The sequence below is a fragment of the Typopeltis vanoorti genome, chromosome 17, assembly GCF_054136105.1.
Source record: "Typopeltis vanoorti isolate ZY-2024b chromosome 17, IOZ_Tvanoo_1.0, whole genome shotgun sequence".
NCBI classification, from domain to species: Eukaryota; Metazoa; Arthropoda; class Arachnida; order Uropygi; family Thelyphonidae; genus Typopeltis; species Typopeltis vanoorti.
Window position 1 is genome coordinate 9,099,352 of NC_143565.1, and position 23,149 is coordinate 9,122,500.

At 39.9% G+C, this 23,149-nt stretch overlaps 2 protein-coding genes across 3 annotated transcripts in view; one reads left to right on the forward strand and one right to left on the reverse strand.

Moving 5' to 3' along the window:
* Positions 1–8,875, reverse strand: part of LOC150097125 (uncharacterized) — an 89,585-nt gene extending 80,710 nt beyond the window's left edge. The window contains exon 1 of the mRNA XM_090406810.1: positions 6,790–8,875. Coding sequence (XP_090262936.1) covers positions 6,790–7,973 — 1,184 coding nt within the window. The 5' untranslated portion in view covers positions 7,974–8,875. The remainder of the gene's footprint in view (positions 1–6,789) is intronic.
* LOC150097126 (regulator of G protein signaling 7-like) overlaps positions 6,961–23,149 on the forward strand; it is a 145,068-nt gene continuing 128,879 nt past the window's right edge. Inside the window, exon 1 of one of the 2 annotated variants that reach the window (XM_090406806.1) lies at positions 6,961–7,097. The gene's annotated coding sequence lies outside the window, so the exon portion shown is untranslated. The remainder of the gene's footprint in view (positions 7,098–23,149) is intronic. The other variant, XM_090406807.1, reaches the window with a different exon arrangement.

The window sequence follows — 23,149 nt, forward strand, 5'->3', positions numbered from 1 at the left end:
ACTGACTTTAGACAGCTCGAGCTCCTATCAGATCGTAATAACTTTATTACACTTTGGTGTTAGGCGCCGAGGTGGTGGCCTTTTATTCTAGGCTTTATTATCTTCCCCGTGCACTTACCAAGTGAGCCATAACTACAATGATGGCTCTTCCCTGCAGCCGAGGTTAAAGTGTAATTTATTACACTGATCATTCCGGTTGCACGTCGAAGCGGGATCATTTATTATCCTTACGGCTTGTATCGTGGGAAATCTTTCCTCTGTAAAGGCAACTTACTATGTTTTCTTGATGCTGACGTTATTGTAAGTATTAGGTATTCACGCGGCACGAGAATAACCTCCCTTCCCTCTATTAAGACTGTTACATAATGGCTCTTACTCCAACCCTTTAACTAGACACATTCCTGGAGAACGTACTCAGCTGAAACACATTTTGTAGCACACAACAAGGCCGCAGTGTCACTACGAGTGCCAACTATGTCTTGGCATGAAGTCTCGGAGAGAGAGAAGGTGAAGAACGCTCGGCATGTCGTCAATGGCAGAGCACTACCTGACAAGTACTGCTGATTAACATGGGCAGCCACTTTAATAATAAAAGCCTTTGTTAAAATGACCCACACGTCGGCCAGGAAGATCTTCGCATTGTTCCGAAGTCACTCAGCAAATCTTTGCCTTCCGCGTTCCATTTTGCCGCTTTCTCAAATTCGTAATAACGAGACGATTTGCACTGTCGTTAATAGTGTATAATCACCACCAGGCTGCTTCTGGGTATTAATGAAGGGGTCTTAGAACATACAAAGTCCCTTCTTCTTGACTTTGGTATGCGAAGACGCATATGTTTAAAGGCTGTTCTTGCTTATGTAGGAAAGTCTCGTATATTAATTAGCTGACGTGAAGGATCATACTAGATTGCTTCTAATAACCATCAGAAACATTAATGATATTCGTAAAATATTCGTAAGAGTTTTCTTAGCTCATTATAAGCTATTTTATACTTTAAAAATTCCAATTAGGTTTTTTAAGGTCATATCAAAGACACAGTCACTTATCACGCGATCACAAGAAGTGACGTTGTCATACCTTTGATGTTATCGACTGCTGTCAAGAACCACAAAGTCTAAAAAAATGTCACAAAATACTCGCGAACGAGGTTAATCTGGCTGTAAGTTGGAATCCCGCGCTGCCCGTAAATGGTTATGAATTTCTTGGTAGCAGATGTGTTTCATAGGAAGCAGCTTGAAAAAATTCCTTTTTTGGGCTCCAAACGGGGAGGGGGAGGCAGATTATCTACTCCTTATCTGCCTACATGCTGTAGGATTATATGTTTCGTGAGTGAGACTCATATAATAAAGGAATTCAAATCCTGGTCTTAATCAGAGTTAGAAACCCTTCAGTTCCACTACACTGGTGCACCTACGATTTTTCGTAATTCTTCTACTTGTGAGAAGATGGTTTGCTACGATTTCTCGTAACAAATCCCTGCAAGTCTATTTAGCGCTTCCATCGAATTATTGAAATTTTGGGATTTCAAAATCACGCTCACTGAAGAACTTAACTAAATATGTTATAAGGTGCGTGAAGGGTGACATGCATAAGGTTAGGTTCACTTAATGCACTAGCAAAAAATAAGAAAAACTAAATAATTAGTCGTTTTATTGATAAAATAACATTTTATCAATAAAATGTTATTTGGGTCCCCACGTATTTTATACTGATTTCTATACCGATGAATACAAACAAAGAAAGAAACAAACAAAAAAAAAACTTCCCAACATTGGGATTGGCGAACAGTCACTGATGTCAAGATAACGATCATTGGCTTTGCCATTACATTTGAATGCAACTACATAAATTCTTAATGCAATATATGCAATCTCCATGGTAACAAGGCATTTCTTGCGATCAGGGCAAAATACTAATTATGTATCTTTTTAATTGTTATTTAAAGAATTGTTTCTTCAAAAATATATACACAAACCATACATACGACTTTAAGAAATATTTTACTGCATTTTTGTAGAAATTGTCACGATGGCTTTTTAGCACCCCTGACACGTGCTCCGCTCTTGTCACCATAGTTACCGCACTGTACACAGGTAACAATAAAACTGGACAAAAAGTTTTCTCCAGATGATGTGCTCGTTAAAACGTTTGATACAAAAGCAGTGCCTGCAAGTACCAGCTAGTGGAAAGGTACAAACGCAGCACTACCCTTCTTTTGCATGCACAATGGGACGTTATGGGGACTACGAAAGTAGTTCGAATAAAAGATGTAAATGCCAAAAGTTAGGGTAGTAGAGCTAGTTTAAGACGGAAGACATTACAAATGAATTAAATATATTTTCACTAGTAGACAGATGAAAATATAGAAATGGCTGGAAAACAATCCAGACTTTTTTTTTGTTCTCCAATAAATGTTAGTTAAAAGCTCTTTTCTGGTCAGCTGACCATTTTATAAAAAATATAACAATTAATATTTTAGAAAGTTATCACAATGGCAGATATTTATGTAAAGTTTGTTAAACTTTGAATATTACCAATGGATTGCTGTTAAAGGATGAAAAAAGCTGATTGGGATGGGTTCGGGCTTACGGCCAAAGCAGCCAAGCACACGAGGTTCTTCTGGAAACTTGTGTGGGATGAAGAACACAAGCTTTCCAGAGAGAGAGAGAGAGAGAGAGAGCCCTTCTCACTTCCATACGAGCCCAACTAACTCATGTTCTTTATAAAGGCTGTTCACATCCTAAAACCCAGGTCTCTCCAGCTCAAAGGCATTGCCATTACCCTCTCAGCAACGGAGGCGCCCTAGGAGGATCAACTGCAGCCTGCAGAACTGCTTTTAAATTGGTCGAACGTTTTAAAGAAAGGAGAAAAATTTTCGCTGTCCAGATAGACAATCAAGCGTTTCTTGTCAGGGTCTGAAGGGACTGGCACGTGATGTAAACACGTGTTGGAATGAAAATTTCATTGGACAGAAGATACCAGCATTTTAGACTCCACCTTGTGGCTGTAACAAACGTTGTACCTCGTCGAATGCGATCTTTCTACATCTTCAATGGCTACCAGAGACTTTTCTCCTTTCGACGTCTTCCTCAGAATGAAGGCTCACTACAAGAATCGGCAGTTTTCTTCAGCAAGGGTTGCAGGCAAGTGGCCTACAAAGCTGTTTCGAGATTTTTCGAAAATGTGCGAGAGTCGAATGGAATTATTTCGAAGGATAACACTCGCAGTAAACAAGGACAAGCGCATAATTCTCCCCTCCCTCTCAAAAACCTCTTCATGATGCCTACGCATATTGATGGCGCTGCGTTATTAACTGTGAGATGCGTGGGAAATGATACTGAAGCAACCTCATTAATGATCAAAGCCCGCTTGTCGACACGAATCAGAAAAGCAAACGGCTTAAGTGGGGCAGCCTCAATTACGCTGATGAGCGCTAGGAAATGGATTTTGTAAACAACTTTTTCAAGTCTTTCCGTCGACTTGAATCTATTATGTTGGCAATTATAAGAGATCCACCTGCCAGGATGTTCTTAGCACGCCACACTTGTCAACAACCGTGTTTGTGAAAGAGAGAAAGTGACCTCCACTCACGGGAACCACCCACCGGAACTAAGCAAGAAACAGCAAAGTGCTTCTGCAACCAACCAAACCGAAGTTTGCAATCATTTCTTTTCGGGCTGACGTGACTGGCAACGCAACACGATATGACCCAGAGGCACGCGTCTTCTTAACATCCGGAGTTTGTGTGCAGAGAGACGGTGAAGTACGATGCGAGACTCTACGGAGTTGCTGGCACGATGCCAGGACACTGCACCAGCCGTGAACCTCCCTCTTAGCAAGTAATTGCAACCGTTGTCTCTTAAACTAGTGTGTTGGAGTGTAAGGTGAGCCCTGGAAGAAGATCAGATCCGGCTGGGAAAAGAAATTAGACTGGAAATGTTCATTTTGGACAAAAGATTAATTTAATGGATGAGCTGTCTCCCCCCCCTCTCTCTCTCTCCCCTTGCACCTTTTCACCTAGCGAACCGAGCCCCGACTTTCCCCCAAGGTTAGTCTTTTCTTTCACATTGTCCTTAGTAGTTTGACTGCTTTAGGCAGATGGAATCTTGGAGAGCCCCGAGGTAAGACTCGGTTAATTAAAAAGATGCAAATCACGCTTACTTCTTTTACAAAAACATGATGATCACATCTTTGTTTTAATTCTTTCTGAACTTCCATCCTGTTTTTATTATGTTGATTAGCGAGTTAGAAAAGAAAAGGCTCCTCTAACTTTGTCGACTTATATGAGACAGTCCAATTTGATGCTGATCACAGTTCCGATGAAACGAAGCCCTGGTAATTGCTTGCCTGGTTTAGCAGTAGAGTTGTGCAGAGAAAATGCATTCCGAGTTTTCGAGATGATGATGATGACTCAGGAAAACTTTTCCTCATTTTCCGACTGAATTTTCATTTTCACTTTCATTGTCACACCCGCTAAAGTAATAAAATGAAGCTTTGGTTTTTGTTTTCATTGTCACGTCCATCACTAATGTCAAGAAATGAACTCTCCAAACATCTTGAAATCTCCCCAGTAAAAAGATCTTCATCTTCGTGGGCAGATTTTTTGATATTATGTTATTTTCAAAAGACGTCCTTTTGGCATCGCCTTCCTCCTAACTCTTATAGCCGAGTTCGAAACAATTTGGGAGATTCTTTTGTTTGACCGTTCAAACGGCATGAGTTGCAATCCCCTCGAGTTTGTCTTAATGAAAATCGTCTACCACCAATGAAGAGAAACCTCAAAGGTGGACAATGAACTTGGCTGAGCAACTGCCGCGTACACCATCTAATCTTAATAGTTTTGGGCTGCCCTACTAATGTACTTACAAGCTTCCTTTATATCGTAAATGACGAAAATCTTACATTAGGGCGGAAACTGGATGAAGAAGGATACGAAAGAAAACATTAATGATGTAGTTCATGAAAGATGCGATACCTAAAGGTGAAGGAATTAAATATCAACTGTTTGTTGAATAGTTTATAAAAATAAACTTGGTGCAGACCATCGTAGCGAACGTAGAAGTGGGGTTTTAAATTTAATGTGAAGAAATGCAAGTGTATGCAAATAGCTTTAAATAATTACTATAAAAAGTTGGTATGGTGCGAAACTGATGGACTTTAAATTTCAGGGACGGTAAGCAGATTGTAGGTTTAATCCAAAGAAGCTTTCCTTGAAGGACAAGCAAGTTTTCGTCCTGTTCATGCAAGTCAGATCAATATCGAATTAAGGCTCAAAACTTAGTGGTGTCAAGAGAATCGAAGGTGTTCAGAGAAGATTGACATGAGCGAGCAGAGGGATTATATCATGACGGTTATGAGAATAGATTTAGCTGGTTGTAATCCGATGGATTTATGTAACAGGAGACGGAGAGCAGATTTTTATAAGTTAGTTCAAGGCACATGTCAAGCAGGTAGCAGGAGTTTAACTGCACTCGGCTGGACGAGTGCATTAATAAAATTGTTTACAATAACTAGACGAAGCTCATTTTGTACGGTGGGAAGCAAGACAGAATTAGTTGTAATGGTGGGATGATAGGTTAATTAAGATTTATGTATAATGATATCTAATTTGCAATATATTAGATAGGTTAATTAGATTTATACGTAAATATTAACAAAAGTAAAACATTAAAATAGTTTAAAAAGGATGGAGAAGACGTGCTATGAACTAATGTACACAGACCAACCTGCAGGGTGGTGATCGCTCTGCACATTCTTCACTTGCTGTTGGCTCTTAATAAGACTAGCTTAGTTTTCTCCCTGATATTCCAGTGCTGTTTCGTCCACGAAAACACCGAAGAAGAACCCATTTGCTAGTAATAAGATTGCAATTAACTCAAAGATTTCAAGAATTAATGTGGATAATTCGTGGCGTTTAAGTTGTGTTCTTATGTGGACGACAGACTTTCGGTGGATGTCCCATCAAGGTTCATTTTCTCCTGCAGCGAATTTATTGAAATTCAAGACAAGGCTTATTAAGAAATTATTCTCTGTTCAAATCCTTCCAGAAAAGAAATTTTCTCAAGAAAGTGGGATTCCATTGGCGAGACTGAAGAAGTGAAAGGGGAAGAAGTATTAAGGTCGAATCGCAATTTAACTTCTTAGCCTTTTTTTTCGTAATCTCAAATCTATTCCGGGGCTGCGGGGTGAATTGCTGTCCACCCATGCAGACAGCAACGCGAGGATTGCTTCTTTCTGTTTCCAGTATTGCAAATGTGCTCGGCTGGGTGCTCCCGTACAATTAGACGGGGTTCCATCGAGGAAGAGAAATTAATTAAACAGGCGAAGGAACCACTTGACTTGTAGTGAGCCACGTTTAATTGAACCATTGTCCTTGAAGAGGCAGAAATGGGCGGGGGAGCTTATTAAGAAATTAGTCCGCTGAAGACTTTTCTGCTGCCGCATTTATTACAAGTACAATAGAATGGAGGGAAATGTCTTGACTTTTAGTGTTTTAAAGTCCCCAAATGAACTAAGCGACAAAATTTGTAAATATATTTAAACACACACATCTGAAATTCCTTATTCACGGGTTTTATCAAACTAAAGCCACTAAAATCAATGGTTGTTGCATATATTAGATCTCTCTCTCTCTCTCTCTCTCTCTCTCTCTCTCTCTCTCTCTCTCTCTCTCTCTCTCTCTCTCTCTCTCTCTCTCTCTCTATCACACACACACACGCACACTCTTTTCCTGTGGGTGTGTACAGAGACTGTACAGAGATCTTGCCATTCGTTAGCTATAAAACTTACCTGTCTAAAGTTAGTTCCTCCAGCAAGGCCAGGTCACAAGCGACGTACTCCAGAGCCCCATCGGTGATGCGAGGGCACCACGAAAGGTCTAAAGATCGTAACTGGCGGAGGTTTTCTGCTACCAGTTCCACACCGTCGTCCGACACTTTGGAGCATCCCGACAGCGAGAGGGTGGTAAGGTTTGGCAACCCGTGCACGAGATTCAGAACGCCGTGATTCGTGAGTTCCCAGCATGACCTTAACCTCAGGATGCTGAGGGTTCCGCTCTGTCGGGGACCGAAGAACGCCAGCGATGCGTCTGTGACATGGTAAGCTTGTAAATTCAGTTCGTAAAGTGAGGGCAGAAGTTGCGTGATTGCTGCCATGGTGTTGTCAGCTACGTTGATGCAATCGGCGAGGGTCAGCGAGACCAGGCGAGGGGTGAGACTCGCCCAAAGGCCAGCGTCCGTAATTTCGTTGCAACCGGAGAGCTCGAGCTGAGTGACCGTCTTTAGACTGGACAGTAGGACCTCCAACCCGCGGTCGGTGACGTTACAGCAACGGAGGGAAACGTGTCGCACGTGCTGAATGTAAGACGGCGGACAGCTGCTCAGGAAGTCGTAAATATCGTTGTCATTAGCCCCGAACAGACACACTCCGTCGAAACCGCGCTTCTGCAGGCTCCCGTACACCCCTTGTTTCAGTTCGGCAGTGGCGGCCAAGTCGCCGCTGCAGCTTCTTAGCTCACGGCATCGCACAACGGGAAGAAGTCCCCGCCAGAAGCGGGGCTTGTAGAGGACATTTCTCCAGGTGTGGCACACCTGCGCTAGCAGGGAGCGGTCGCGCGCACAGAAGTAGAGGAAGAAGCGCGACAGGAAGACGGGGTCATGCCAAAGGTCTTCCACGGTTCTGGGTTTGCGTAGCGCGAGCAAGTAATCCCGGACGCGACACGATTTCTCCTCCCTGCTCGGGCGTCTCTTCTCGCACCTCGGGGCGAGGGTGGCTGGTCCCTGAGAGGTTCTGTCTTTACATGGAATAGTGGCTCCTTTCGTACGGACCGTCAGTCCGTTAAAGCAGCGGCTCAGTTCGGCGGCAGCTCTTTTCGTAAAGCTAATGTCGGCTGTCATGGGAAACTCTGGCCAGAAGAGGGTTGGCGGACAAGGAGGCACGCATCTACAGAGTCCACACCATGGTGGCTGACCCATCAGACAGAGCGAGCGTCGCCAGCACACTAGCGTCTCCCTCTGCACTTCATTTCATTCACCGAGCGGATGCGCCGTGCGCATGCTCGTTGACGTCACGCGAAGGCAGCGGCGAGTCGGTAATTAAGATGTCCGGTTAGATCCGTTTAGATTATTTTCTTCGTCCGTTCGTCGAGAAAGACACCTTCGTTCGGGACGCACTCCTGCACAATGAATGGCACGCGCTGCTCGTATTCCAGCTCGGTCCACTGGCGGCCGAGGGGGGCTGCGTGGAAAAGCGATAGCGTAGAGTGACGGAGAAAAGCTCTCCTGCAGTTCTACTCTAAGGTCTGATGGTCGTCACCTGCCTCAGTCCCTCGCGCTAATAATTATTTGGCGCGAGAGCACGTTTGGGCTTCCTGATGAGCCGCCGTATTGTGTCGTAGTGCATCGGCAAACACACGGGGAAGAAGATTACCGTGTGCGATCAGATGGCACGGAGAATTACGCATTGCGTACTTTATACGGTCAATATTTTGGAGTACGTTCAAATGTGAGTGCCCTCTAGCCGGGAAGGAACTCGTGTGTGTGTGTGTGTGTGTGTGTGTGTGTGTGTGTGTGTGTGTGTGTGTGTGTGTGTGTGTGTGTGTGTGTGTGTGTGTGTGTGTCCAAGGCTGCTCGCAGGCAGGAATTATTGTATGGGCTCTCCGTGACGATCCGCGAATTTCATCACCGCTACCGCATAACTGTAATAATTGCCGTACCCTAATGACGAGCTCATCGCTGCGATGCACTTTAGTCGGCTAATTTGGCTCTGCAGGTGGCAGAGAGCACACGCAGCTTCACAGATTGGCCGCATCCCGGTAGCGACCCATCGCGGGTAAAAAAATAAATGCAGAAATGCGAATCATCACAACAAGAATTTAATGGGAAAATCTTTCTCTCTCTCTCTTTCTCTCTTTCTGTGTATGTGTGTGTGTGTGTGTGTGTGTGTGTGTGTGTGTCTTTCTTATGTCTTTTCGCTCGTCTATCCTTTTACTCGCATCACTGCGAGTTCGGTTCAGATTTCGGATCTGAATTTAGTACGGAAAAGCGCTATTGGAGTGTCTGAAAACAATTTATTGCGAGACAAACGGAGCAAGTACATACGGCTGCGCAGTTACCAGCCTCCGTAGCTCAGTTTCGTACAACAGAGAAGCCCTTTGGTTGGAAAGACGCGTTTGGATGCCGTGTACGGCGTAAGCAACCTTCGCCAGGTCTTTTTAAATGTAGAGTCAGCCGGTCTTAAATGTAGGTGGTTTTTCGTCCCCTAAGGACATAAATACCCTTAGGGGACGCAGCAGAGGAATGGCGGGCTGTGCGTTAATTCGCCACGATCCCTAATCAGGGGACTCTACTCATCCTAAGGGACGAATGCGTTGAAGAAGAAGAAACTACTATCTTGGTATATCTGAAGCATTCGACTGATTTTCTCCTTCTGAACACGTGTGGCATTAGAGGTGTTTGTTCAAACTCTGAAGAACAGAAACAATATCTTAGATACAGCAACTTGAATAGCGCAACAAAAACAATAATATATGGTGAGCCGTAAAGTTCATCATACTAAGACCTATCGGAGAGGTCTTAGTTAAGCACTTTGTAAAAACAGGATGGGTCCTATTTTATTTTTAATAAATGTTAATGATATGTGGGAGTAAAACGTTTTTGACAAAATGACATCGTCTGCTGAAGACAAGGCATTCGTTGTATAAATACCGAAACGATCCTTCAGGAGTAAAAAAATTGGATCGATTGTAATACGTTAATTAACTAGCGTATGATGATACGACGTCTGTGAGGATTATATTGTCTCGTTTTGCTTATTATTGTATTATAGTGTGATCTAAATCACGATATAACTATAAAATGGCATGAAACGAATTGTAATGGTGTTGAAAACTAACTGTATGGTCATAAAAATAATAAATAAAAAGGGTAAAGTATTTCGGCCTCTGTGTCGACAGCAACATGACCTGGAACTCCCATATCTAATTTTGAACAAACAAGTTGAAATGAGTAATTGACAGAAGGCATAATGTTTAAAAAACTGTGAATACATTATTTTTAAGATCTTATATCAGACAAAAAAAATCAAATAATTACAGTTATATTCACTGCTAATTTCTTTGCAGATCCCACTCATGACTTCTTTGCCATTCATAATATTTTGCCATCACAGAAACTCTTTCTCATTATAGCTGTATATTAAACGTAAGAAATAACATCGTAAATGTTTCTGCTTAGGAAATTATGGTTTACGCTGTGCGCGGAATTTGCTGGTAGGTCCCAAGAAAAATAAATCTTTCATAAATCTTAAAGCGGCTACAATAAATTGCCTAAAGAAATAAAATCTTTTGTGACTGGAAGATGCGTTTACTAAAAGAGAGAAACTACCTCGTGGGACTAATGTTGGCTTTTATTTTAAACGTATGTTATGAGAGGTTACTGGAACTGTTACTCGCAATGCTATTGTCACAAGTATATTTAGTAGGTCACGTGAGTCCTCATTTAAAATGATCCGAAATATCATCGATTTTAGGTTACACACACATTGTGCACATTTAAGTTCTTAGTTTCCTTGTTCTGTTCTTTCTCGTCTATTTTCTTTAACCTATCAGAAAGATTATTGTAACTTCTGTTCTATTTTAGTCACAGACCGGAGGGAAAAAAGTTGCACGCGTTTATTTTTTTTTGTTTAATTTTATTTTATAGTTTATTTTATTTAAAGTCGGGTTTTAATTCCACATTTCAACCAAATTGGCCTGAGGATTGATGCGATATTCACAAATAATGCTGGTTAGATGAGAACCCGAGATGCATGCGGTATTTTCGTCATCTCTATAAAATTTTGGGTGGAGAGCAAGTGCGGTTTAGTACTATATACAGAAAAAAAAAAGTTAAATTGAAATGATATGCGCTATCAAGTACGAGAGAATAACTTCACCTATCAGGAAATAAATAAAAATAACAATAAAATATTTTTTAAATTAGTTAATTAATTAATCTAGTTAATTAATTAATTAGGATAACTTCCCAAAATTGAGAAAGTCGTTCTTTGTTTAGATTGGGATTATGAATGTGGTCTTCACATCTTTCTTTGTACAGTGACAAACACTATACAGTACAGTTTACGTACTTCGTAACTAATACTTACCATTCTTTTTTTCCCCCATAAATTGTGATGAATTAATTAATTTTAAAATAATTTATTGTTTATTATTATTTTATTTTAATTTATATCTGTTAATGCACATAGAGTCATTTCTCGTGCAGTCGATAGCGCATGCAATATCACGCGCTTTAAGTTTAATTGTTCTCTCTTTTTTTGTGATTATCTTCCTGTATTGAAAATGGCGACGAAACAACGCGAAAATTCTACAAATAAACAATTTTACGTAAGTGATTTCCGTCATTAATTAGTATTATAATGCTATACATCAAACCATAGAAGAACGGACCTTCTGCTATTTTTTATTATTTCGTACAGGAGATGTAGAAGAACTTATAACTAAGTCAGTGACATGTATGGGATATAGTTGAGGGTTGACAAATAAGAAGTTTATTGAAAATTTTCTCGACGAGCTGCAGGTTGTAATTGTTTGCGAATACCTCACGAAGAAAACTATTTCAGTAGGAAGAGCTAGATAGAATAAAAGAGAAAGAACAGAAGCAGGTTTTGCGTGTTTTAGTTGTATTGAAAAGGGATGTGGGGCAGCTGCTGCTTTTTAACAAGAACTGCTGTTTGGTTTTTTTTTATTTCTTTAGTTTTTTTTATACTTCACATGGTTTTGTTTCAATTCGGTGTCATTAATTTTCGGCTCAATTTCAAAGTCACCGCCTACCTGTAAGTTATCCAGGTGTGTTCAATCTGTTTATAATGCATTTAAAATATCAATTCGTGTTAATTTAATGAGCAAATAAAACATTAATACGTTTCTGTCTGCAGTTGCTATTTTAAAGACAGCGCCATTCTATTTCATAAGCCACTTCTCTAACTTTAGGAGCTAACGAAATATATGCGCATTTTTTTTTTATATTAACTTTCTTCTATTTCCAGAATTGCGATTTGAATTTCCTTCTAATTATAGCAGTTTTTTCACACTTTCTGGTTGCGCAACGTCTGCATGAAAGAGGGCGCTGCTCTTTGTTTTACCACCGACAGATTTTCCGTTCGTATATTGAGTTACATGAACGGAAGACAGACAAATATTGGAGTACAGAGCCGAAAGAGTTCAATTTAATATTTAATAAGTGAAATATTAAAATGAAGGATATTATGGACCCATCCATAGTTCTATAGCCCAACATAGAAATAATGCTGTCTGTAAACTGGTAAATTTCGAAACTTTTAAGTTTCTTTCTATATTTGGATATAGAAAAATGGGTGGATCCAAAATGGCATTCGTTTTAATGGTGGATCTCGTGATAAATAAAAAGCTTTCTGACATAAGATTGCTAAGGTATTGAACAGAGAATTTAGGCTTCTGTCTGGTCTCTGATGAGAACCAACGGCTCTCGCACTAGTGAAACCTAGTTTAAGCACTATTGAAAACTGAGCTCGTGCCTTTCAAGTAGTGAATACCAAGGCAACTCACATTATTATAGGATCATAAGCTCTATAGAAATTTTCGAAAATTTTTAAACTTTCTTTTGGCTATTAAAATGGGTGGATGCATAATATCCATCGTCCAAAGTTGGGAAGAACTTTAGGAAAGTTTGGAAATTTATATGGCGCTTCCATTCTCTCGTGTGGTAGATAATTTTCACCTGACGATGTGACACCACTGGTGTCGTGCTTTTTTTATGGGGAGGATACAACAATTCAGATAAACTACGACATAAATATTCCACCAAATGCAAGGAGAAATATAGCTCTTGAAAGAAACAAGCGTTAGTGACACTCAAGATTGTGATCAAGCACGCGCTCCTCATCTCCAGTAATGAGTGGGCTGAAAAAACGATGCTTGAATGCACTGAAACGCAAATGGATGACCCATCGGTAACACAGTCTGGTGACGACACCCGGAGAACCTAATTTTTAATTTTTATTTATTTATTTATATTTTTTGTTGCACGTACAGCCATGGCTAGCAAAAAATTCTGGATCTGCGCTTCTGTTGAAGAGCTCTTGTGGCTAATGCGGAGTCATCATCGATTGGAAGTAGGTCTGCGAAGAGCGAGAGGAGGTCACCGCGCACAATATGCGGAACCATCGTAAGCATTTTTTCACCTCACGTTCAGAACTTCACACACACACAGACACACGCACATTCAGAATAATGATGTTCCACGCAACGCGAAGCGTACCAATACACAAATAAACAACTTCAGTAATGCGGAAAAACTATATTACTTACGAAAGTGATAAGCAGTCTCCGCCAATTGCGTTTACTCGGCTCTCCAGAATAAAACAATGAAGCTTTCTCTTACAAGTACGTGTGAGCTCGACATTGACGAAGCACCGATTTCACGGAGAAAAAAAAAAGTAACGGGAGTTCTGAGAAAATGAAATAAAGGAAATATCTTTGTTTTTGAGAAGAACTTGTGTGAAATGAAATTTCACAAAGATAAAAAAAAAATGCCTGCAAAAGAGGATCTTAATCATTTTTGAAAGTGCGCACCTGAAGGTTCTCATTTCGAAAAGTGAAAGATCAAAAATAAATCCTAGAACAGAAAAGACACCTGGAAAACCTTATTTCTCCAGCGGACTTTTATTCCGGTATGCTGGGAGAGAAAAGGTAAAAAAATAAAGCCGTGGTTCTCATTAGCGTCGTTATTTTTGATACTTTTATTTCACTGTGAATTGATATTTTTACGTTTAATGTTTTGAAGGATAATATCGGACTGAGAAGTTGTTCTGTCAGTTGCGCATCCCCCCCACCCCCACACACAGTGGAAAATTATCTTCCTAAATTTAGCTTCACTCGTACTGTGTCTAATTGCTCTGTAAAGACTTTTACCAGTTTAACAGACGAGCGTTTCCCCTGGGTAGGTTCTATGATTTAAATCTGTTGGAATGCGAAGACACCCCCCCCCCCCCGAAGGTGTGTGCAGCCCAATTCTGCCTTCCAAGGTTGCACGAGAACTTCTGGGAATGCACCGCGATGAGTTTCAGAAAAGGTTAAGCGGCTCAAGCCGGAAAGACTCGACATCAACGGCCAATGGAGTCATCTGATATATAGTTGATGGTGTTTAACAAGTTTGCCGTGTAGAGAAATATTAAATACTCGATTTATTCTGTTTTTGAAACATGGTGAGAAACGATACAAGCTACAGTCCTGTCATCTATCGGCAACAAATGTAAGTATTTCAAGGAAAGAAAAAAAATCAAACTGCATACGAAGTCTGCCACAATTTTTCTTAACTTTGACATACGATAGAATAATTGTAGAATAATAAACGCCCGACCACATGGTTGACCGAGTGGTTATGCGTCTTCAATCTCTAACCAACAAGCTGAGGATTCGAGTGTCGCTGTGGGCACGGATATTTGTGATTGTCTTTAGAGGGAGAGATGAATGTCATCACCCGGTGTGACCCCCCCCCCCTCACCCACCCACCCAATTATTGGAGGGTTTCGGTGTAACTCTGGATCGACTTGCTGTTGGAAGCACGTTCTTCATTGTAGTAGGACCGCAGCAAATGTGGGCTTTTCCTTTGGGTGACAACAAATTTAGAGAAACGCGATGTGACAGTGGAACCCGCACAAGAAACGCAAAACGATTTTTTTCAATTTATCTTCGGCACAGCAAATATTTTTGCCACACATGAAATCATTTTGCGATAATATCACGTAGTGCAACGTTCCATCTATTTTCTGGGGTGAACACAAACGTATTTGAAATGCCGTCACTGCCTGACAAATTACGAAAAAGAAATTCCAGATCCTTTTTCGTATGTATATTCTGAGATGACCTTTAAATTTCCCGTCGTGCTTGCTTCAATAGGAGGGAAAAGAGATAGTGAGGAGAAGGGGATTGTAAACGTGGTGCACACCTTTCTGTCATTCTCTCTATGTTTGGGGTTTCAGTGCGATTTAATTTTTATAGATTTCTGTTGTTGTTTTAAACAAATTTATATATTTTTATTTTTCTTGTTTCGACTTCTGTACGAAACGTTCAGCATCAGTGATAGTAGATGGACGTTCATCAGTTTTCAATGGGCTACATAAGACGTCATACGACGTCTTATGTAGCCGTGCAGTTTATTAATAAATTAATAATTATTTACTGCAGCTTTTTTCGAGCGTTTGTTAAAAAAAAGTAATTTACACTATTATTAAGATGTGAACGCTTCCTTCTTGGCGTCTGTTGCTCGGACGATATCGGAGATGCCCTTTGGTCAGAAAGACCAGGGTGGACATCTCGTGCAGAGCGAAACAAACCTTTTAAGGAATTTTTCATGTGAAGGTGAGTTAGCCAATCTTATGTGAAGGTGGAGGGCCTCTTGAAAACTCGGGTCTTTCATTCCGCAAAAGTAGGCAAACTGATCAGAAGAACACGCGTTATTTACAGACAAAATGCATGAATAGGCATAAAGCTGATCATCTTTAAAATTAAGGATATGGAAGTCAAGAATACTTTGTAGGTTTTAAGCTGTAAAGACCTGAGCCACTCATGCTGCTGTTGAGGATGGGATGCCTTTTCCCCATGATGATGAAGATGATGATGATGTCTGCGGTCTTTCCAAATTCTTCGAATGAAAATGGCGACCACTATGAATTCAAGTCCCTTTTGTGCATTGAAGGTGCCAATTCATCGGAGGCTTACGCCAACATACTGGTAGAATTCTATTTCTTTGTTATCTCGATTTGGCTCAGCATTTCAGTTTCCATTCATGTGAAACTGGTTCCTTAATTTCTCTAAAGCTAAAACTACTTTTCACATCCTTAAACGACTGTCCTTCGTGTGATCGCTTCGCCTGTGGCTGGCCCAAATCTCGCTGCAGGCGTCCTGTTACGAACTACTGCTACTCAACACAATTTTTGTCATCGTCATTTACGTTGGCTACTTGGATTTTTTTTTTTGTTTCTGACTGTTAACTGCATGCGTCTCTTTCTGTTGTTTCAATTCGGAAAAACGACACACACACACACACACACACACACACACACACACACACACACACACACACACACACACACACACACACACACACACACACACACACACACACACACACACACACACACACACACACACACACACACACACACACACACACACACACACACACACACACACACACACACACACACAGAGAGATTGCCGATTAATACATTCATATTTAAATTCACTGCGAAATCACCGACCAAGAGAGTGAAATTCGCAGCAGGAGCGAAGCAAGCGTTATAGTGAGGAAATCCTCTCTTTTGCATACAAACTGACGGAGGATCTTAATAATCTTCAGAATGAGAAAAACTGAAAGGCGCCTTAACATCTGCAAAACTCACTGAAGTGAAAACCGACGTAAGCGTTGAGCACGTGACCAATTGTCCACAGCAGACATCATGGTCCTATATTGTATACGCGCGTGTGACTAAATCGCACATTCCTTGCTTGTCTAATTAGGCAGTAGATAATCCAGTAAGACCCCTCCAATTTATGCATTGGAAGATTCGAACGCAGTAGTTTCAAAGTATCACTTTGCCGTAAATTATTTTAAAAGCGTGTTTAATCTGCTTTGCACTTTAGTGTTGAATTATACAAATTTCTGTCACTGTGCAGTGGCGACATCTTGTGTGCATTAGATCCATTATTCAACTTAACGCAAATTAACAAATAAAGCGAATAACTTTATAAACATTCTTGCAGACTTAATACATAATGTAAGACAGTTTTCTGGTATTTGAGTTAAGATATGTTGACCCAGCGAGAGTTTGTCGATACTGAGGAAGAGTTAGCTACTGAACTCTAAGTTCTAACAAACTCCATCTTGATGGCTATGATAAACGTACCATCTCTAGACTCTATGGAGCTAAACAAATATTCAATTGTCTCGTGAATTTTCCGGAGCGCTCAATTGAGGATCATTATCAGTAAAATAACTTCCTAACTTTCTTGCCAAGTCCAATCCTTCTGCTAATTTCTTCAAACTGAATTCTTTAACGGATTCATCAAAATCAGGATCTTCGTCAGAACTTTCCCCGCCATGTGGCTCGACGTCATCTATTAATTGTACCAGTTCCTCCTCCTCATTTAAATCTGTTTTCCCATCAATTAATTCACTAATTTCGTTTACAACCATATCGCAAAATAACTCTAAGTGGCCATTACTATAAAAATCTTTTTTACATAAAAAAAGCATTACGTATTGTATGTAACTCATCCGAAAATAAATTGCTGAGCTTGAGATGAACACACTTATGATTTTTAATGCGCTTTCCTGGCAGCAGACGAAGACAATTTTCAACAATAAACACTTTATTATACAATTGAAGTTCATGCGTGCTAAAGGGTATTTCCCCTAATATAAATTCGCTACTTAATAACTACATGCGCTATATAGGCAGACGCAAATTTAACGAAGATAAAATTTGATTTTTAAGTCGCGCTGTGAAAAATACATGAAAAGATAAAGGGTTACTACAATTTGTAGACCGTGTTTTTACCGGAACCGCGTTGTATAAGTACTGCGTTATATGAGGGTTACCTGTACTATTTTTTTTTTCTGATTGGAAAAAAAATAGCAAAAATTCTCTTGGATTATAAAATAAAAAGAGTGTTCATCCCTTTCATTACAATGCAATAACTACTTCGATCCATTAAACTTAGAAACACTCCTCTAAAAGATGCTGGAGTTGATCTTCGGTTGTGTAACTGAAATTCTCTGGACTACGGGCAGACAGAGAAGTCCATTGAGCAGCATCTCGAGGAACAGAACCAAAGAATACCAGAGATGTGAAACCACAGTTTTGTCATTGTCATTATTATTTTCACCTAATGAACATTATGAGAGACTCCGTAGCTCAGTCGGTAAAGGTGAGTTCGCCAGTCTCATACGGATGTTGAGAGTTTTTCTGCAGGAAACTAGGGTTTTTTCGTTCCCCATAACAGATAAACCGGCCCTTCGAGCACGCTCATCTACAGTCAAAATCATAGCGTATCCTGAATCAGCGCTATAAACAGATTATAGCGAATTATAAACGAATTATTCTAGAGAACAACAGATTATAAAAAACAGATTAACAGATTATAAACGAATTATTCCAGAGAACAATAGATTATAAAAAACAGATTAACAGATTATAAACGAATTATTCCAGAGAACTGATATCTTTAGAAAGATATCAGTTCTCTGGAATAATTCGGAAATCTTACAACACTGTTATGATAAGACAAAGTGAAAAATTAGGGAGTGATATGTTATCAGACCCTCTTCTGGAATATACTCCCCCCCCCTCCCAGCATTAATCCAATGAGATCAGATTCACAAAGCTCGCTGTGGTACCAATAATGGACTCACAGCTAATTTGAATCATCGAAATCCTACATATCACACACACACACACACACACACACACACACACACACACACACACACACACACACACACACACACACACACACACACACACACACACACACACACACACACACACACACACACACACACACACGCGTATATCTTGATAAAAGAGTATTCCAATAAGCAACTGGACAGAAAAGAAGTTACGTCTTGAGCGTAAAATGATACCGAGTTTTTTGGAAGCCTAAGATTCCATAGAAGTGAATTGACGATGCCAGGAAAGACTAAACGTGGAGAAGGAGGATCTTTTTTCAAGAAGACAGGCAAACGCGCGTTTTGGAATCATTGAAGATGACTAAGTTCTTGTCGGTCCAGTGAAGGATGGTGTGAAGTTTGAGCACTGCATTAGTCATATAAGTAGGGTGATATCATCAGCAAAATTGTGAAGAGTGAGTGAGAGCAAAGAGAGAAACCCTTCTGCCATTCCACACGGCCAACCATCTGAAAGAAAACTGGCGACCCAGTTACAAAGGTGTAGACGATAACATGGCAATTTACTGACCCTCGATGCTGTGAAATGTCAAGAACAACAGCATGAGTTTCGCCACACTTCACCACCGAACGTGTCCTGAGGTGGCGCGATGTAGGCTAGGAGTGTAGATCTCGATTGCCAAAATCCCTATTGGAGGTCATTGGTTAGTTGACAGTTTACTCCAGAAGTAGAAGTTGACAGCTGATGACTTTTTCCATTACTTTGGACAACGCTTAGGCATTAACAGATCAATAGTCGAATGGCACACCACCTTTTTTTCTGGAAGTATAAATGAAAAAGAATGGATGCTATTTCATTGAGCACAACTGGTGGGATTCCAGCACGACCAGAAGCCTTTTTGGTATGCAGATTGGTCAAGATCCAGCTACAGGAGGCATGAGAGGGAGAATATAAACCCCCCTAGAACAAACATACTCCCCTCCTTTATCTGGAACATTACATCCCCATGGCCCAGATAAAGAAGGAGCTAATTTGCCTTCGTCGTCTGTGTAGTTGGATGAGAAGAATAATTTCAGTAGGTCAGCCTAATCTTCAGGTGATGTTGCAATGCTACCATTTGGGTGAGAAGAGGTGGAAGGACAGATGGACAAAACTTACATCTATCATCGTTTGCGAGAGACCAGTAGGTATCAAAATCATCAGCAAAGGATGCGAGTTTTCTACACTTAGTCCTATCAGAGTTAGACTTCACCCTTTTAATGATGGTTTCCTAAGTAATGTGGGCATCAGTGAAGGCTGGAATGAAGCTGGGGTTTTTTCTCAAGCACTTGCGATAAACTGTTTTTTCTTCTTGGATCACCTTGGCAAACTCTTTGGTAAAGCTTAGCGTAGATATATGGTGGGTAGTTTAACAGCGCGAGTAACAAAACCTTCATTCCAATACGAATGCTTTCTGTAAAATGATCAAAAGGGGATCTGAAGAACGAAGATAATGATCTGACATGGAAGGAGGAGTGTGACAGACTGCACGAAGTTGTGATTAGCTGAGGGGAGGGGGTTGATTGTTGCTTACAGCAAAGATATCTAATTCTCTTCCAGTTTGGGCAGTAGAATTCGAAAAGTGAGCCAGTTAGAATTGTGGACAAAGTTACGAAGGAAGGTGTTAGGCAATTTGGATTGTATGAAATCAAGATTCACGGATAAGACATTGAGGAAGTCAGAATGATTTTCAGAACGGGGGGAAAGGTGGAAACAGCAGATGAATGAGATAGGAAAATCTCAAGTCTTAAGGGAAAACTTAAGGTAAGATTAGTCATCCTCTGGCAAGGAATGTGAGATTGTACTAAATCAAGTACCACCCTTCTTTCAAAAGGAATCCCACAGGGTGCAGTTTGGAAGTTAAGATGGGCTATGGTTGTTGCAGCAGATTCCGAGTTCGGTCAAAAACAGATGTCTACAGTTGACGACGTACAACATTTAGATTGGTGTTTGTACCACCAAAGCGAATATGGAAAACGTTTTTTTTTTTATAAGATTGTTTCGGGTTTGTATATTCATGGGACTAAAACTTAGAATAAACTATTCTTATTTATGGATATTAAGGATACGAGAGTTCCGTCATCATTAAAAAAAACAAAAAAAAACTAGTTCGTACTTCTATTCAAGGACTTCATCCTGTGCAGACATAAACAGAAAAAAAGAATCAGCAAAACAAAAGAAAACATTCCCAATACAATAATTGTCATTACTCTGAAAAGGGTTGCTTTAGCTGCGTGTTTTCGCGATAGTTCAATTCATTTGATAAGTGGGAGCTTATATTAAATCATAGTAGAAGCTGAGTATTTTTTCGACCAATTAGCATCTTTCTTTCTGTCTCATTATAATATCTGCGTAAGATCTCCAGCGCAGTCTGGCTTACTACTTTACTATATTTGTTGTCGTTTGGATTTTCAGCATTTAGTAGATGATTAGGACGTGAGGCACAGGATCTTCTGAACCCCCATTCGCTAGTCTGTTTTTTATTGTTGCTGATTTTGTTTTCTGTTTTCCGTAATGTTTTCCGTAATGCACGGTATTGCGATCACACACCCAAGGCGACAAACGCCTGAAGTGAGGATAGTGGGAGGTGGTTGAGATTTTGTACTTTTTGAGAATTTTTGCTAACTTCTAAGAGTTGAGAGAGAGAGAGAGAGAGAGAGAGAGAGAGAGAGAGAGAGAGAGAGAGAGAGAGAGAGAGAGAGAGAGAGAGACGTCCTCTTATTTCGCTGTACTAATTTCACGGAATGCTTGTGAATGGAACGAAAGTTCGTTGCCATTCTTCGGGAATGAGTCCCAATGAAATTTGACTTTTTTAGTTATTTCTTCGTCATCGTTAATGAGAGGGCAGGTTCGAGTTCTTAGTGTTGATATGATTCCCACTTTTGGGGAATTTTAGGATGAAACCGAGCATGTACATACCAGTTAGTGCGTGTTGATTTTTGGAATCTTCAAGCTGTTCGGTGACTGAGAAAGTCTGGCGTTCGCATAGGGAGGAGAATCGTTGGTTTTTAATTCTTCCGTGAATTTGAACTTTGACTGCGGGGTGGTCAGATGATTTTAAAACTCCTGGAACGCTTCCTGACCACAACTCCATACGAAGAAAACGTCATCGATGTATCTTTTCCATAGTCATGGTCGTCATAGGCAGGTGCTCATGATTCTTTCTTTGAATGTTTCCATGGAGATATTTAGTATCACTGAAGAAAGAGGGTTACCAGAGGAGCCTTCTTTTCCGGTAGACATTGTCCTTGTATGCAAAATAATCTCCATTTATACATTTCAAGTGTACATACACACACACACACACACACACACACACACACATAACCTTCTATCTTCTTCAGAATTCTCCAATTATTTCTGTCTAATGTTTCTCTAATTACAATCCCTAATAGGAATTTCGTTAGGTTTACCATTCTCCATCTTAATACAGCTGTTCCTCTTTCATTTTACCATGTAGTATGTTGTTATTTCGTTTTTATTTTATTATTACGCATATTCAATGTGTTTCGGAATTCCTTGATTAAAATGTTATTAAATATTGTTTCAATCTTCCGTTTTTTTATTTCTTTATAGGAACGTCTAAGCACCCTACTCCAGCATCTAGTAAGCAGTTCTGCTTACTACTTTCTTTTCTGTTCTTTTGAGCAAAGATTTTAGTTCTTTACTGCTAGATACGAACTCAGCCTTCGATTTTTAATCTGAATTATTCTTAAAATGAATTCTAAAAAAATTCTAAAAATTCTGAAATTCTAAAAATGAATCCATTTTTAAATTTACCTCTGCGTCCTTTCCATTCATTCCCCGTGATGTCTTCTCCATAAAGATTAAAAAAAATCTGGAGAGAGAGAATACACCATCCTTCTTTTCTCCCGGATACTCGAAACCATTCTGAGAACTTATTTTAATTTTTACTGCTTCCGCGTTGTTCAGATATGCGATCTGATTAGCTTAATATATTTCGATTTCCTACAGTATATCTATTAAGACTTTCCGCAGATGGCCCATCTCGTCTAATACATTCTAAACACTTTGCATAATCATTTTTTCTTGTAGGGTTACACGGTGATCAGCACTCATATTTGTAGATTTAGGGACTCAAAAACACACGTGTTGAACAGATTATTTTATTAATTACAAATAAAATAAAACTTGACGTTTCGACCTCTATATCGAGGTCATCATCGGAAGAATACAACTGTATACAGAACCAAGCTACATGCTTATGCTTTCTATACCAGTAAACTAAATCTATGTAGTTAATAAATCCTTTTTCTAGCCTGACCTCTAGTGATAGAAAAGAAAAACAAAATAAATAAATAAAGAAATAAAAAAAATTATATATATATATTATAAATAGATAAAGGCAACTGCAATAAACTGTTAGAGTCCTCATGTATTAATATTCTGGATAGTTACAAAATGATTTCTTTCAGTTGCTATTGAATGTTCTAAACACTTCACCAAGTCACCAGGTTGTCTTCTTGTAGTGGGAATTTTTCTAATGCTAGTTTAGGATGTTATACAGGTTGTAGATGGGTCCTCCACATTCTTGAAATGGTGAGGCCATCATTTTTGTTGAGATTTGGGTTGTGTTTGAGCATTTCACAAGACTCTTTAAATTTTCTCTCAAACCAGGTTTTGGTGCGGTGTAGGGACTTGG